The sequence below is a fragment of the Glycine max genome, chromosome 9 (genome assembly GCF_000004515.6).
Source record: "Glycine max cultivar Williams 82 chromosome 9, Glycine_max_v4.0, whole genome shotgun sequence".
Lineage (NCBI taxonomy): Eukaryota > Viridiplantae > Streptophyta > Magnoliopsida > Fabales > Fabaceae > Glycine > Glycine max.
This window is the reverse complement of record NC_038245.2, coordinates 5990217-6009004: the sequence shown is the minus strand read 5'-3', so window position 1 is coordinate 6009004 and position 18788 is coordinate 5990217. Positions and strand designations below refer to the sequence as shown.

General features: G+C 32.7%; 1 protein-coding gene across 1 annotated transcript; it reads left to right on the top strand.

Moving 5' to 3' along the window:
• The first annotated feature begins 3773 nt into the window (after nt 1-3773).
• LOC100779302 (WD-40 repeat-containing protein MSI4) lies at nt 3774-11299 on the top strand. Its single transcript, XM_003533704.5, has 15 exons — nt 3774-4152; nt 4240-4303; nt 4460-4546; nt 4815-4877; nt 5115-5180; nt 5286-5360; nt 7268-7343; nt 7430-7637; nt 8386-8467; nt 8778-8851; nt 8979-9090; nt 9178-9252; nt 9348-9424; nt 10204-10303; nt 10998-11299. The coding sequence occupies exons 1-15, from the start codon at nt 3878-3880 to the stop codon at nt 11103-11105; spliced, it is 1542 nt and encodes a 513-aa protein (XP_003533752.1). The 5' UTR covers nt 3774-3877; the 3' UTR covers nt 11106-11299.
• Nucleotides 11300-18788: the final 7489 nt, after the last annotated feature.

Here is an 18788-nt window from a genome sequence, read left to right as displayed (position 1 = left end):
AAAACTCAGGTTCAGAGCTTCGTTAATTGCTGAATTGAAACTATTTTTGTCTTGTATCTGTGACTGGTACAAGTTGCTATGGTGAATGAATTTGCTTCCCTTAAATTTGCATAATGATCCTAGGTTGAGAAGAACCTGAAGAGGTTCATGGGAGAATCAATTCTCTGATTTGAATGTTTGATTTTTCGTTTTTGCCCTTCACTCTTTTCCATTCCTCATGAAGTTAATACATGCATGTATTTTTTTCCACCCCTTGTTTTGAATTTATGTTGTGCTTATTAATTATTTTGTTGTTATTTTTATACTGGTATATTTTCTGTGATCTCCACGCATGTTATTTTATACTGTTATTTTGCTGCATAACCGTTATATTCAGTGCTGTTTTAGCATTTTATATGATTATTCGGTTAGCATTATATTTAGTGTTGTTGGTTCATAAAATCAGTGTTATTATATTGGTTGGTTAGTATGTAAGTGTTATTATGTTGGTTAGTATATTTGTGTTATTGCTATTCACAAAAAAAATTGTGTTATTGCTTGGTTCATAATATATAAATGTTATTATATTGGCTAGTATATTATTGCGTTACTTCATAATATGTGTTATTAATTTAGTAACTAGCTAAATCCATAATCACCAATATTACCCACTGTCATTTGGGTAAATTAAAATGTAAAAGATATCTACAAATAAGTAATATTTATTTTAGTAATTACACACTCAAAATAAATTTTAATAGTTACTTTCCAAATATCATTGAATATGAAAATTATTTTTTTAATATATGTATCCAAACAAAAATTACATCACACTAAAATTACTTTTATTTATAATCAATTTATAAAATCACGTTGAATTAATTCTAAAAACTTATCCAAACACACATTGAATATAGTCCTCGTTTTAGGAAAACCAAAATAAAACTCATTTGTCTGATTTTTTATTTTTTGCATTTCTTTAAAACGACGTGTTTTTCTTATCTTAATTATTTTTAGTTTTAGATAGAACCTTTTTCAAAACCAAAAAAATATTTTATAAAGAAAAAAAAAGTTATTTTCACAACACAGCAATTTGCTAAGTAAATTTTATTTTTTTAGAAGTCTAAGAAAATTTACTTAAGACACATCTTTTTGAACAAGCATATAACACACTTACAGTTCCTAGTATTTTCATTAAGATAATTGTGGTTCTAAACCTTTTCTTACAATCAGAATGCTTAGAACAAATTGGGAAATAACTTTTTTAAGCATTAGAAGAATCACAAAAAGTTAAAAAAGAAATAATTTTTGAAATAACAATTCAACCGCAATATTTTTATTCACTTCACGAAATGCACGTCATTATCACACGTGTATGGTTCTCACAGTGGTCTTCTTAATAAATGAATGCAAAAACCAAAATCAAATCATTGTACAACCAGAGCATGAACATAAGAGGCTAAGGTGAATGTGTGTGTCGATGAAAGAGGCTTGGGCTTTCATGATATTGCCAATGTTAGGGTTTTTTCTTTTATAAAAAGATTATATTTAATGTTTAATATTATTGCTAACCATGTAAGCAACACATAATTCTATACATGTATAAAGGATTCCATGTGGCAAGCTTATATGGCAATTTGATGGCTACATGAGCACTTAACACACACCACTTAGCAACAAAGACAATTAATATAGACGAAAAAAATTAAGAGACAAAAAAGTTTTTAAAAAGTGGAAGAAACTAAACTATAAAAAATACACAAAAGACCAAAAATTCATTTAAACCACAAAAATTTAAGCTCAAACCCAAATCATGATTAAAAAAAAGTACATGCTACGTTAAGTTAAGATTATTCAAAAACAAACTTAACAAATAAAAAAAATAAAGCAAATTTTAATTATTTTTTATAATTTTGTATTCTTTTTCTTTTTCTTTTTAATATTTATTCATTTCTTATAGTTTATAGGAAGTAAGTGTAATCAAAATTAGCCTAGTTTATTAGGCCATGCCAAACTAAACTCTTTAATGTGAGGCCCCAAAAATTAGGTTAATTCGGCCTATTATGATGGGCCAAAAGAACTAGACTTGGCTAGTAAAAAAAGTAGAGCAAAAAGCTATATGCCTACTCAGCTTAATATTTTTTCTTATAAAATAAAATAAAATACATATATTTTTTGCATAAAAAATTATCAATCTAGCTAGTATTATGGGTCAAGGCTAATAATAACCCATGGAACCAATAAATTTATGACTACATAAAAAGGTCAAATGACCAATTTAGTCATTTATCTTTTTTTTTGTTTAGTTTGATTATTTATCTTTTAAAATATTTATTATAGTCATTTATTTTTTAAATAAATTCAAAATGGTCCTTATGTCAATTAAAAGTTAACATCCATAATGATATTCAAAATTAGCTACTAAAAATTATCATAAAACAAAAAATAGGAAGAAACAACAAATAGTGGTTCATTTGCTCATGATTTCCTGTTTGTTTTCTCTCTCATTTGCTTCGCAAAAATCATCGTTAACCAAGCATAAGCAACATCGGATCTGAAAAAAAAAATATATGGTTCAAATCTCCAACCCCATCAAGTTGCAAAATTGCATCACTAGCAACCTTCAAATCCCCAATACTCCTCTCAAAATACAAATCCACAATAAAGTTCCCATTGTTTGTGACATAAGGCTCCTTTTTCTCCCCGAAAGTCCTAATCTTTGCAACACACCCAACCTCCTCAAAAAGCTTCTATAACCTCATCATGGTGAACCTCCAACAAAACTGAATAACCTCAACGGGCATAGCCAATCCGCTACCCCCAAAATAGTTGACAAGCTTGGACTCGTCAATGATGAGCACCCTCGACCATCTTTTCTCGCAAGAGGCACTCACATGATCCTTGATGAAGTTAGGGAAGGGGTCAACCATGTTGGCATCATTGATGGCAAGATTGACAACGGGGTGGGCGTCAAGATCGGAGAGGGGAATCCCAAGGGAGAGGGACTAGTCGTGGGTTTTGGTGGAGGTGGGGATTTCGATGATGTCCTTGAGCTTGTTAGACTCAATGTACTCGACGACCTTGTAAGCGGCGATTTTCTTCAAATTGGGAAAACATCACCAAATCCAACTCCATCGACCAAGCCATAAGATCCTTGCCAAAAAAACATGTTCAAAAGCTTCAAATCTTCCCAACAAAACTGGAATGTGAAAATGGTTTATGATTTGCATTTGCAAGCGCGGAATGTTTGGTCTGAAAGGGGATTAGGGTTTGTGAATTTTGTCAAGAGCTTGCTCTAAGTGAGGACTTCTTATTTTTTGTTTTGTGATGATTTTTAGCCTTTTATATTTGAATATTATTGACGATGTTAACTTTTAATTGACAGAATGATTATTTTGAATAAATTTAGAAAGATAAATGACGAGAACAATTTTTTTAAAAATAAAATAAATGACTAAATTGGTTATTTGACCTAAAAAAATTAACCTAACTCAGTTTTCATACATTTATCTGCCAAATTAGATGACACGTTTTCACAAATGGACACATTAATTTATCAAATTAAATCGATTTTTACAACTCTAAACATTGATTTCAAATTACAGAGAGTTTTGAAAATTTTATTTAGGATAAAAATCCAAAAATGTATCTTTTTTCGAAAAATCAAATCCCATTCCCCGAGATAATTTATTTGCAAAGACAGTGTACACCGATTCAAATCAATTAATTACTAGTGCTATTTACTAATTAATTTATTAATAATACATAAATTCCCTAGTTTTTTTTTTTAAAGAAACATTGGTTATTTTTATTTTTATTTACTCGTGAGTGTGGAAGACGAAAAGAGAGTTGAGAGAGAGTGAGAGGGAGTGAGAGGGAGCGAAGAGAAGAAACAAAGATGGAGACTCCTCCTCCCCAACAAGGCGTCGTGAAGAAGAAGGAGACAAGGGGCCGAAAACCCAAACCAAAGGACGAACACGGGAAGGGTTTGAAGGAAGGTAGGAAAACACAACAACAACAACAACAACAACAACAACATCATCATCAGCAGCAGCAACAGCAACAAGATCAACCTTCGGTGGACGAGAAATACACGCAGTGGAAGTCCCTTGTTCCTGTCCTCTACGACTGGCTCGCCAACCACAACCTCGTCTGGCCCTCTCTCTCTTGCAGGTAATACACCATCTAGGGTTTTCTCTTTTCCCTTTTTATTTTTCCAATCTTAATTTTTTTTAAATGTTTTTGTTTGTTTGTTGATAGGTGGGGCCCCCAGCTTGAACAAGCCACTTACAAGAATCGCCAGAGACTCTACCTTTCTGAGCAGGCAAAGCAACTTAACTCTCTTTTTATTTTTTTTTAAAACTTTTTTGAATTTGTTGGGTGATGGAAATTGATTTTGTTGTGTTGTTATTCGGTAGTAGTGCAATTTGTGTGTTGGTTTGTGTGATTAGTTGAAATCAAGTTTTTTTTTTGTTGGTAGACTGATGGTAGTGTGCCGAATACTCTGGTGATTGCGAATTGCGAGGTTGTGAAGCCTAGGGTTGCTGCTGCTGAGCACATTTCGCAGGTGAATTATGGTTTTGTGAATGTGAATGCCATGTTTCTCGTCTAAGGTTTTGAAAACCGGTCTGCAGCCGCAGTTTTGGCCACAATGTTAATGTTTTTTGTGGTATCCATGACTGCCATTTTGGCTGCATTTGTCTGCAATATCAATTATCAAGGACCAATGCAAAATTGCGACTGCGATTTAAAACCTTGGTCCTGTTTGAGGGATTTTACTTTTTTATTTGAAATTTGATTAAGCAGCTAGGAATGTTTTTTTAAACTCATTTCAGTTTAATGAAGAGGCGCGGTCCCCATTTGTGAAGAAGTACAAGACCATCATACATCCTGGTGAGGTATGTATATGTATATGTATATTTACTGTTTACATTGATGGAAAGGTTATAAATTGGATGCATTTGAAGCATGTATAAGCTATCTATGATGAAGAATAAATGATAACAGTTTTCCTTAATTAATCTGCCTTGGTTTTGATTTTATATTTGGATATCCATCAGTGATTTATATTTTTGGCTTGAGTTTTGTTGTGTTGATGATCAGGGTGTGATCTGATATAAGGCTTTGTTTTGTAGGTAAACAGAATTAGGGAATTGCCACAAAATTCCAAGATAGTGGCTACACATACAGACAGCCCTGATGTGAGAACTTTACAGTTTGCTTTGTTATGTTTTTGCTTTTATTCTTTGGAGCTACTTTGATTTCCTGGTTTTGTGGTTCCTTATTTGTAACTCTTTAAATGTCAGGTCCTTGTTTGGGATGTTGAAAGTCAACCTAATCGCCATGCTGTCCTTGGAGCTACAAACTCTCGTCCTGATTTGGTATGAATGGGCATTAATATTGCATAAATACTTCCATCTCTAAAAGTTCAATCTAGTTTGGAACGTGAAAAAGAATGAAGCAGATGAATACACATATTTATTTATTTTGTTGGAAATATGGTCTTATTTATAAGAGTCAGATTATGCAGCAGTTTCATTTGATTACTTTATAGAATACTATCACTGTCCCTAAATATAAGACTCTTCTCTCAAATTTATTTGTCCCTTTTTATAAGGCTCTTTTCATGTTGTCTTTTGTATTATTTATTTTTTCATCAAAATACCCTTAATTATTTTGTAATAAATGCATTCTCTCTCTTATAGGGATTGGAGGAGAAGAGTAGCACATATTAATTAAATAGGTAGAAAGTAATTTAGTGGGAAGAGAGAGATGATGAGTCTCACTAATTTTAAGGGTAATTTTGGAAAAATAATACAACTTGCTAATGATTTAATGCTACTAACTAAATTAACCAACATTTTTGAAGGGTGTGAAGTAGTAAAAAGAGTCTAATATTTAGGGACAGAGGTAGTAAATTTTTTAGTTATATGAAGCAAATATCTGATCTGATTGTGTACATGCTGATATTTTGAAAAGTTATGGGACATGATACTTTTGTGGCTCTATTGAACAGAAGAGTGGGGGTAGCAATATTGGGGCTAGAATGGGCTTGGGTGCAAAGGCCTATGATGCACATACATGATCTGATATGTATTTGATGCGACTATTCTTGAAAAAAATGTGAGATACAATATTTTTATGATGCACATAAAGTTATGCATATAAAAGTAGATATAATTGTAATAAATGCATTCTCTCTCATAGGGATTGGAGGAGAAGAGTAGCACATATTAATTAATTAGGTAGAAAGTAATTTATTGGGAAGAGAGAGATGATGAGTCTCACTAATTTTAAGGGTAATTTTGGGAAAATAATACAACTTGCCAATAAATTTAATGCTACTAACTAAATTAACCAACATTCTTAAAGGGTGTGAATTAGTAAAAAGAGTCTTATATTTAAGGACAGAGGTAGTATATTTTTTAGTTATATGAAGCAAATATCTGATCTGATATGTTGTGTAGATGCTGATATTTTTGAAAAGTTATGGGACATGATACTTCTGTGGCTCTATTGAACAGAAGAGTACGGGTAGCAATATTGGGGCTAGAACGGGCTTGGGTGCAAAAACCTATGATGCACATGCGTGATCTGATGTGTATTTAATGCGACTATTCTTGAAAAAATGCGAGAAAATATTTTTATGATGCACATGAAGTTATGCATATAAAAGTAGATAGAAAAACAGATGTAATTGTAATTTGTAAAAGCCAAACTATAGTTATAAATTATGAATATATAAAACTCTGCTTTTGCCTAAATACAAAAAAAAATAAAGAGTCCATCTCGGAGGTCATGGTCTGTGCGTCCTGGAAAAGAAGGGCTGTGCTCATGCTTGTGTGTCTGACTGGTGGCAACATTTACTGGTTTGGTAATAGGCTGGGAAGAGTTAGGACTCTGTCTTGTGGAGGAAACCAAATGGTCGATCCATGGAAAAAACTGAAGATTCTGTTTTGAGATGGATGGTTTAAACTGTATATGAACCTTTTTGAGCCATATTGCAGTGTCCCACCTGAATTGGATCAACACAATTTTCCTCTTCAATAAAAATGGCTTGGATACTTCTTAGAATATCCCCATGTATGCATATTAGATTAGATATGTATCCAATACCAATATCTGAAGACTAAAGAGAATGTAGCTTGCATCCATGTCTCTTAGGCAAAAACATGGAAATTCAAATGAATATAGTCCCTCCATTGTGAAATGTGACTGCTATGTTTCTATTTTTGTTATTTGCATGATTGCTGCTTCTTTATATGTTCACATATAAATTCTCTTGCAGATATTGACCGGACACCAAGATAATGCGGAATTTGCTCTTGCTATGTGCCCAACTGAACCCTATGTTCTTTCAGGAGGTTGTCATTCTTACTAACTCTAAACAATCCTGCTTAATTCTTGATGTGATTTTCCCATATCTGAAAGAATTAATTGAAATTTGCAGGAAAGGACAAAACAGTGGTGTTGTGGAGTATTGAAGACCATATAACATCTGCTGCTACAGACTCCAAATCTGGTGGGTCAATTATCAAACAAAACTCTAAATCTGGAGAAGGCAATGACAAAACTGCTGATGGCCCTACTGTTGGACCACGAGGTATCTATTGTGGGCATGAGGATACTGTTGAAGATGTGGCTTTCTGCCCATCTAGGTAATTTGCATACTTTATAATGAGTAGTTTCTTTCTTCTATGCCTTTTCTCAATAAAATGTCTATTCTCATTTTACTGTTCACCTTATGAAACTTTAGGCATTGTTTGGTTATGAGAGAATAGAAGTTAATTGAGTGGAAGAGAATGAGATGGTTATATGATTTTCTATTGTTTGGTGCTTGGTTGCAGAAAGAAAAATGGTGGGATCCACAAATATTTGGTCTCTTCTCATGAGAAGATATTAGGAATCAGTCAAATGTGTTTTGAATGACAAATATACTTATCTTCCCAGTTACCCACCCATTGCAAGTTATTTAACAAAAATATATTTTTTCCTTTTGCTTATCTTTCCTCCAACCTAACCTGAAGAAGAAATATATGCATTTTCCTTTTTCTCTTCCAAATAATAGAAGAGAACAATGTTTTTTCTCTTTATTTTCTTTCCTTCCATTTTCTATTTGTACATTTTCTCCCTGCATCCAAACAAAAGCATTAGGGTGAAGTCTAGGGTGCCCTTTGCTCAACTCCTTATTTTTCTTTATTAATTAATTGCTTAATGTATAACTATACTTTTTCAAATATATTTTGAAAGAGTAGAGGGGGTAGGGGCAATATTGTTGTATCTTTATATTTTTAAATTTCTGTTTGAGCGATCTAGTGTATTTGTACTTATATTAGCTGCATGAACTTAAATACTATATTTGATAAATAACCATAACTTCTTGACATTATTATGATCATGCTGAAGTGCACAGGAGTTCTGTAGTGTTGGAGATGATTCTTGTCTCATCTTATGGGATGCACGTGTTGGCTCTAGCCCTGTGGTTAAGGTATATGCTTATAGCCCAATCTTGTATTTAAATTTGTTTTTGTTTTTTATTAGTTTTATAGAATTGCAAATTTTAAGGCAGTTTTTTTTATTTTTGAGAGAGTGTGTGAACAGAACCTGTTTTCTTTTTTCTTTTAGATTTTACTTTACTCCCAAAGTTGTTGGATTAGGAGTATGGAATAGAATTCAGGTTTTATCAGCTCGGAAAACATGCATCTCTATTTAATAATATTCATATCTATAACATTTATACACACTCTATCTTTGTATTTTTGTTAATTGTTTTCTCTCTGCTATGACTTTGGTAACAGGTTGAGAAAGCTCATAATGCTGATCTTCACTGTGTGGACTGGAATCCCCATGATGATAATCTGATTCTTACTGGGTATGTTCTGCTGTTGTATAGTTCTCATTGTCATTTATTCATCATTTTAGTTTGGATGTGTCCACTACTTTTTATCATTTCCACTAGTTTGGACATCCCCACTTGACTTGTCACCACATCTCTGCAGGTCAGCAGATAATTCTGTTCGCATGTTTGATCGCCGCAATCTCACCACTAATGGAGTTGGGTCACCCATCCATAAATTTGAGGGTCACAAAGCTGCTGTTCTTTGTGTTCAGGTAATTTTGGACATTGTTTTTGTTTGCGAATAATTCTTCATGCCTCTTGGCATTATATTATTAATAATCACTGTTTGTTTAATTCAGTGGTCTCCAGACAAATCATCTGTATTTGGAAGTTCAGCTGAAGATGGTCTCTTAAACATTTGGGACTATGAGAAGGTGTAATTTCAGTCAGTAGTGTCTTACTACTTTCTTGTCCGAAAATAATATCTGGTGTTAACAGCTCACATTCTTGCTTCTGTTCTGCAATGCAGGTTGGTAAAAAGATAGAGCGATCTGGAAAATCAATAAGTTCTCCTCCAGGGTTGTTTTTTCAACATGCAGGTCATAGGTATGAAACTGCTGTTTTCTGGTACTGTTAACTATACTTTTGTCAGTGATTCGAATCATCTTGATCTAAATAAACTTTTACGATTTAAACTTTTTAGCCAGGCGAAAAGCAGTATCTTTCAAATCTGAATCTCTTGTTATTTTGTTCATTGTCTGATGTAGCTCCTCAAGTTTCTTATTTTACACCTTGAGTTTTTCTTTGTTGCTTATGTGGCCTGATTCTCTATTTTCAATGTTTTCATCTGTCGCTCTCAATGAAATCTTTTGATATCAAATTCATGATGGAATGCTGAATATCAAATATAAATACTGTGAAACATTATGGTGCCCCCTTTTAAATTTGTACTAGTGATTTTGCCTTGATCATAACCATGTCAGATACTATCCATTCAAGGTGTATATAGGTTACAAGCTTGCAATATCAGTTCTTCATGAATTCTATGGAACTGATATCCTAGACTTGAGATATCACCATATTAGCATTTTGCATCGCATCATCCTCTGGAAGCCTTTTTCTGACTGTTTCTCCCTTGTGAATCATTCATCCCATATTTTGAATGGCTTGTCAATGTCAAATAATACTGGACTTGTTCTTAAGAATGCAAGTTTATTATTTTTTCAAAATATTTACTGGATAATAAAAAACTTCGTACCCCATTGCCCAGAGGCTCTTCGCTATGCGAAGGTATGGGGGAGGGATGTTTGCCTTTTTTTTTTTTTTGGGGGGGGGGGATCTGCTTTTTTTTGCTTTTAACTTACAAACATTGTATTTATATGCAGGGATAAAGTTGTTGACTTCCATTGGAATGCATATGATCCATGGACGATTGTTAGTGTGTCTGATGACTGTGAAAGTACTGGAGGAGGGGGAACGTTGCAGGTATGAAAAGCTTTTTTCAATTTTTGAAATATAGATTATGGAAAATAATTTTAACATTTTCTTATAATTGAAGATTCTACTTTTGGAAAAACCTTGTAAGTGGCATGACCAAATTTGATGGTACAGTTGACATTAAACCTAATGAGAGACATGTATCCCCGAAAGATGACCCATTTATTAATATTCACAAAAACACATCCCTAAGAGCAACCAATCTCTTTCCTCTTCCAAGAACTGCACAAACATTTTCCAGGCTCATCCTGGTATTTTCACTCGATTGTGGAGTTTCTGGTTTTCGTATTGGATTTGAGGATGCTCAAGGTAGAGCAGATACATGACTGGCATGGGTGGGGACAGTGGCAAGACTGTTTCCTTTTCCTTTCTTTGGCGCAGTGGGGCTTTGGTGATGTGGACTATGCACTTGCAGATCAAGTTTTCTGTTATTTTGACATTTTTTTTTAATGTGAATGACTAAATCATGTACATCTGCCAAGTCAAATTGGTTTACACCACAGGTTGTGTGCTTGATTTTTCTGAATAGTTTTACTCAGACCCATTAATGAGGTTGAACTGGGCCAAACTGTCCACTCTGGTATTTCAAGTTTAGTAACCAGTAATTACTATGATTGAAACATGTGTATCGGCTTGTTTTAACACGTCTTTGTCTGATGCAAATTCAATCTCATTCATGCAGATATGGCGCATGAGTGATTTGATCTACAGACCAGAAGATGAGGTTTTGGCCGAGCTGGAGAAATTCAAATCTCATGTTGTGGCGTGTGCTTCAAAGACTGAAAAATGACATACGTCGTAGGCAAAAATGAGTTATATTATTATTGCTGTTGTATTTAATTTAACATTTGCGGTGGATGTTTCTTGGCATTTTAAAACCATTCATGTATGGGGCTGGAGTAGGGAAAACCTAGATTAACGTAGATCTGACGATGATTTGTGGTTAGTGTTACTTAATTGATACAATTCTATTTTCTGTTTGAAGATCATGATCCTTGGTTCATGTGGCTCATTTCTCCAATCACTGAACGGAACATACATTGTTAATTCATTATGATCTTTATGAAACTTTAGACATGCTTTCTACGGTTGGCAAATGATATGTTCTTGTTCTCTACTATGTTTTGGTGTCTTAGAATTTGATAACTTGATTCGCGTGTGTAAATCATATCTAGGTGGTTGTATGCAAGTATAAAGGATACGGTTAAGTGTGAATATATGGTGCTATTATTTGCAGCTGAATGATGCTACTAGTGAGGTATATGCAAAAATACAATGTGAATCTGCAAGTTAGGATATCTAGGAGATAGTTTGTTTGCTATTTTGATTTATGAATCTCGAGATATCTTAGTTACGAAGCAAATGGTTATAGCTTTACATCAAGCAAGTAAGAAAGTGATAGTTATAGTGTTTTCTTGGTCTTGTCAACATTTCTAATAATACGAATGCTCTATCATTAAAATTAGATTTAGAGTCATGAGTCATTGTTTACATAATATGGGTTAAACTTGTCAACGTTGGGGACAAGGATATGATGAAGCAAATGCTATGCAAGGTGAATTGAATGGTTTTGGATTTTGTGGTATGATTTTAATTTTTTTTATTTGTTGATTCATGGTGAAATTGATCTCATTTAATTCACTTGTATGAAAATTAATTAATGTTTAAAACAAAAAAAATCATAAACACAATGAAAATCATAAGTAAAATGAGTTTCACAATTAATTAAAAAATAATAGGATATTATATATTTTTAGCTTTTCAGTAGTTTGTGATTCTCATTTTTCATGCAAATTTTATTTTATTTTATTCTTAATTGGTCCGAACAATAACTTTTCATACTTTTTATCTAAGTGAATCATTGTTACATAAGGATCATTTTATAACTTTTAATAAATAAGAGATTAAATTGCAACTTAAAACAAAGCTAAGGGATTAAGTAAGTAATTTAATCTTTTACTTTTTATAAACGAACTATTTTTTTTCTCTCTTAAATAGTGTAACTCTGACGAATTTCTACAACAATTTTTATATAACCTTAAACCCACTTTAAGTAATATGCATGTCATAGATTATAACTTCAATATGTCAATTGTACACAAATAGTCACTTACTCAAAATGTCATATCAGACGTTTTTTTTATTAAAACATCTTATAAAACAGTTATCTCATAATATGATGAATCAAGCTTCGAACTCATGTGAAGAGAAGTCTTCATATTTAATGCCTCGTTGTGTTTTGAAAAAGATGCCTTCTAAGAGATATACAACCTGTGGTAAAGATGTCCAAAGAGCAAAAAAAAAAAACACACACACACACAACAAAACATGCTTTTTGGGTTATATTGCCTCTCACAGGAGTGAGAATTAAATAACTCACATAATTATCAATTTATCATAGTAGCAATGAAATGGAAGGAATAAACAACAAGGAAAAGGCCAAAAAACTAAACTAGTGATGAGAAAGAATTTATATATATCCATAATAGGGTTTTGCTTCGGGCACCAGCCCAACTGCTGGTACATCCAACAAAATAGGTGAAGCGACAAAAATATTCTTCACTTATTTTTTTAAAAGCATTTTTGTTTTTTCTCTCACCCGCTTTAGTTACTGTAGCAATGCCTCCTTTGTCTCTGTTTTCTTCGTCTTCTTCATGTTTCTATCGTCGCCGCCATTAGCGCCTCCGATGATTCACGCCACCACGCCATTCGCGTTTCCATGACAGAGATCTATCGCCTCAAGGTAAGTTTTATTCTCTCTCGCTCTTGCTGTCGGACTTGCAGGGATGGGGATTCGTATATTTATTTTAATTTTTTTTTTCAATTTGAGATAAAAAATTTATTTTATAATTATTTTAAAATTTTAAATAAAATCATATTTTTGTTTAATTTTTTTGTAATAAATAAATATTGTTGTAAATATTTTCTGTAATTTTATTTAATTAATTATATTTATTTTTTGAAGTTGATTTTTATTAAGAACTTAAGTAATTTGTTTATTTTAAAACAAATGTATATATTATTATGATTTAATTATTTTTAAATAGTATAAGTAAATTACAATTTCTTATACTTGATATTTTAAAAAGTGTTTTTTAAATTTATCAGTATATATTTGACAATTTAGTTAGTTTAACAAGAAAATGTAAATTTGTAAATTACAAATTTTATAATTTGTAAATTACAATTTATATATATATATATATATATATATATATATATATATATTATACCGTCATCGTATTAAATAACTATATAAATATTGTTATTTATATAAATAGTGTTTGGAAGTATAAAATTAAAATATTTTCATTAGTAAAAAAATTTAAAGTTATTGTCATAGTAATTTGTTGAAAAATGAAATAGTGATTTATTAGAAATAAAAATCAAAATTGTAGTTATATTTTGTTCATTATTTTAACTTTACTAGATTTAGTGTTGTGTACTCTATATAATTTTTAAAAAAATTCTATATGCATTTTTGAATATATTAAAGTAATAAAAAAGTTATTCATAGAATAATAAAAATTTTATTTATAAATTATTAAATAGTAATTGATTGAAGTATTGTTTGAACGCTTACATAAATTGTTTTGACTGTTTTAATGTGTAGATTATGGTTAGTACCAGAGGTTTGGATCGGACTTTAGGAAAGGTTATAGGAAGAGTTCTAGGAAGAGAAGTCAGTGGTGATGCAGATGAAGTCCCCTAGCTATTGTTGAGGATGTTCAACATGTGGATCACACAGATGATGATGTCCATGAACAACTTGAAGAAGCAACTGTTGATGATGTAGTTACTGATGTCGAGGGTTTTCCAGGCGGGTCTCACAACACATCAATTTTGATGGACTATGTTTATCATGTGGCAACGAAAATTTGGAATGGAGATGTATTTTTATTTTTAAATAAATAATATTTTCGTAACTATTTGTTATTGTTGTTGAAATGAGTTAAATTATGATTTTAAGGAACGTTCTGAGCTAAAGTTATGCTCCCATGAAAGGAAGGTTGAGAAATTTGGCAGGCCTGCTCCAGAGATTGAAGGCTTAGTGGCTGCCACATGATTAAGTCCTTTGATCGCATTTTCGCTGGTTACAAGTGATTGAGGACTTATGTTTGCTTTTGTGGAGAGGTGACATAAGGAAACTAGTAGTTTCCATCTGCCAGTAGGAAAGGTGACTATCACCTTGGATGATGTGGCATCGTTGCTACATCAGCCTATTACAGGCGCGTTCCATAGCTTTGAGCCTCTTCATGTGGACGATGTCGTGTTTCTCTTAGTCGACTTGCTTGAAGTCAATGCTGAATAGGCAAGAGCTGAGACAGTAAATGCCATGGGGCATATGTGTGACTATCCGGGCTGTGAAACGTATATCGGAGCAAATGTGACGTAGCACATTAGACTGTAGTAGCTCGAGCATATTTGTTGCATCTGCTTGGTTGCACACTCTTTGCTAACAAGAGTGCCACACATGTGCATGTGGTATTCTTGGACGCATTTTGTGACCTGACACAGAGTGAAAGCTATGCATGGGGAGCTGTTGCATTGGTGCATATGTATGAGTATTTGAATGATGCGTCAAAGAGCACGACCCGACAACTTGCAGGATATATCACATTATTACAAGTAATTTGATTTTTTTTAATTTAATTTTTGTTGGTTACTTTATATTGACAATTGTGTTGAATTTATTTGTTTTTAAAATATGTGCAGTGTTGGATTTACAAGCACTTTCCTATTATTGGTGCTGCTATTGCTGCTGAGGATTATGATGAGAGGAAACCACGTGCATGCCTTTGGAAGTCTGAGAAGGCATTATCAGTATTGACGTATCATAAGCGTTTGCATAGATTGACGTCTGATGCCGTGTGCTGGATTCCGTATGGGGAGAACAATGCATTTAAAGAGTTTGAGGTTATCTCTTTATTTTTCGAGCATATTAGATGGGGTCCATCCATTGTCATACACCAACCGGAGAGGGTAGTACTATAGTTTGGGTATGTGCAAACCATTCCTCTACACCCTGCTGCTCTTTTTCTATGTATAGAAGACATTGATGATAGATGAATTCAGTTTTCTAAATATATTGCACCAGTGGGTCAAATATGTGTAGAGTCTGGATAGTGTTCACTAGACCACATGGAGTGGTTCAACATGATATCTCATCTCTTCATGAGTTCGGCACAACCTGAGGATCCTTCTAGACATCCGTCCATGCAGCACCATGACACATTTGTTGAATCAGATGTTGCTTAGCCACTGGTGGCGACAACGACTATGGACAAAGCACATGAAGATGCACATGCTGATGTAGACCAGTCTCAACATGCAGTGATACACAAAATTTTCAATTGTGACTATTACTCAATTTATGTGAACATGCATTAACCCTAAACTTTTTTCTTAATTTTTTGATAATTTCATAGGAGGCTTACCAAGCAATAGCTTAAAGGTTGGAAAGCTTGCTCAACCTAAGGATAGCGATCGAGGGAACAAAAGCATACACTGTCACCAAAGAATGCCTGAGGATCGCAAAAGGTGTCATTGTGCAACGGAATGTCTACGTTCGATCGAGACGTAGGCAGCGAATGGAAGACGCATGGAGACTTTTGTGATTTTTTAGGTTTCATATGATTTATGTATCATATATGAGAATACAATATTTATTATTTAATGTTATTTGATAAGTTTTTTAATTAATTTAGTTTAAGTTATATTTGAATTTAAAAGTAATCACCAATTTACATTATGTTAAACCTTTAGTAACCCTAATTAGTCAAACCAACCCAATTATTCAAGTAACACTAATTATTTACGTGACAGTAAACCTTGTTGAGAGGGTTGACTTTGTGATAAACACATAAAGACATACTCCCAATAAATATCGTCTAAAAATTTAGCGAAACACGTGTATATTATTGTATTACATGACAACTGCTTATGTAACTAAATGTAAATCTTCACCTAAACAAATTTTGTTTTCAACCTTGACAAATTTGTATACTGTTGCATTCTACTAACATATGGTGTGGGTCACTGTTTTGCCTGATGATGACAATGTGTAGACCATAAAAATGCTAGTGGCGGTAACAAATAACGTTCTCTTAGGAATACCTGTTACATAAGGACATACACGTTGAAAATATCATAACATTTTCTTACAAAAATTACACAAACATGGTGATCATGCATTTACTTAAACAAAATGATTGACATACACATGATCGATACATATGACGCGATGCACATAAGAATCTGTTGGTGGTTGACTTCTAAGAGGGAAAAATGTCATGCTTTGTTGGAGCGAAAGAGAAACAAGGACCATATTATACCTTGATACAATGACATATCCCATGTTGGTTATATTCATCCACTTGATCATGGTGACCTGCATGTAACAGTCAACAAATTGAAATTTAAAGCAAATTAAATCGAACAAAGCATACCATTAAAGTTATATACCATGGATAATCCATCAACAAGTAGAGACCGTTTTAGTTCCTTAAATATGTCTATGTCACCAACCAGGTTGATATACTCATCAAACTATTTTGTAAGTTCTTTAAGAAAATGGTTACGCACCAATGACCATGAATCTTCACCATACCTAATAAGACAACAATTGCAGGATATCCACAGTTACCATCAACTTTGACATCAACAATGTTTACAATGGAATCATGAATACATGGATGAAATTGATCCAACATTGACATACTCCTTCTTTGAATTGGTTGCTCAGATGATGATGCACTATGTTTGACTGAAGAATTACTATTCTGCACAAAATGTAATGCATCAACATACTCTCAGGAAGACAAATCATGCTTTGTTGATCTTTGTTGTTTGATTATTGGTTTCTTCTGAGCACCTTTTGTTTTCACCTTTTCTAGAGGAGCACACGTAGAGTTTAGATCAGGGTAAGCAATTTCCCGAAGTTTACTCTTCAAAGTAACTTTGCCACAAACATCAAGCTCTTCAAATTGCTTGGTTATGGTTTTCATTTCTTTGGTTATGCTCACTTGGGGGACATATGGATTGTCTCAAGTGGTATGGTACCAAAAACATATCTAGATAGCTCACATGCACATGGAAGATTATGAGTAGTTCTCATCACACATCTATAACGAGAAGGGTTTTTGCCAGCATAATGTACATGCTCAAACTCAGTAGCAATCTGATTTAAAACATACCTTAATACCATGCCAAGTAGTCTCTTGTATAAGGTAACTTTAAAAATATGTGCAACCACATGTGTACTTGTCTCAAAAGATGCCTTAATTTCACGTACAACATCTTCATCCTTTAATCTATGCCAATGAATATACTGATCCTGTTTAAGAAGCTTCATTAGTTATTGCATATCAGTATTATTGTCTTTTATGAAAGAACGGTAAACATTTCTTGCATTGTATATTTGCTTGATTGTTGTATAACTATTGACATCGTGCTCCTTCAACGTTAGAAGAATATTTCTTGGTTTCACCATTGACTTTGTTATATCAACAACAATGACCTTCTCATCCTTAGTCAGTTGACCAACATATGGATGTCCAACTAAAGACTTCGCCAATTCATGATTGTGACTCCCAAAAATTAAATTCACCATCCATCATTCGCCTTCAACAACTGGTTTTGCATGCAGCTTAAAGGGACACCCACATTTTTTACTGCCAGTACATGTTCTTACCAAATCCTTCTTCTTGGCCCTATACTGACCACTCGTTTCACAACCAATTAAAACAAATGAGGTCATTCCTCTAATACCATTAATTGTGTCTGACCTCATAATCACCGTCACAAATCCAATTTCACAAGCAACAGATCGAGTCCAATACAAAACATCATCAATGGTAGCAAACACCAATAATGCAATCCATACAAGTTTAGTCTTCAAGGAATATTCATCTAATTACTTTAATAATAATAAATAATATTAATACCTAAGAAGTATTGAACGCATAAGAACAATCAAAATGTTCTTCATTCACACCACCTTCATCTTCATTTTGGTCATTCATATAAACTTCTTCAGACATTACACTATTATACATTCACTGATCTTCGTTTATCTAAAGAAAACATTCAAAAAATTCAATGACAAACAAAAAACCCCTAACCACACCATAATTATACTATCATATAATTTTCACATTTTTTACTTCATTTATTAATATAATACATTAAATTAAATTAATAATGAAAAAAAATTGTATAAATTCTTTAACCCTAAATATCACTTTCTTACTATACAAACTATAACTATCAAATGAATATTCTAACTATATCTATTTAAAGGTTTTTTAATTATCAATTCTAATTTTTTCTAATTAAACGATAAAATAAATTTTAAAAAATAACAAATAAATTTAAAACAAAATTATGGATTGATAATTCGTAAGAAGCATACGAATTCTCAATCCGTAAGTTATATTAAATTTATGGATTATCAATTCGTAAATTTAGTATA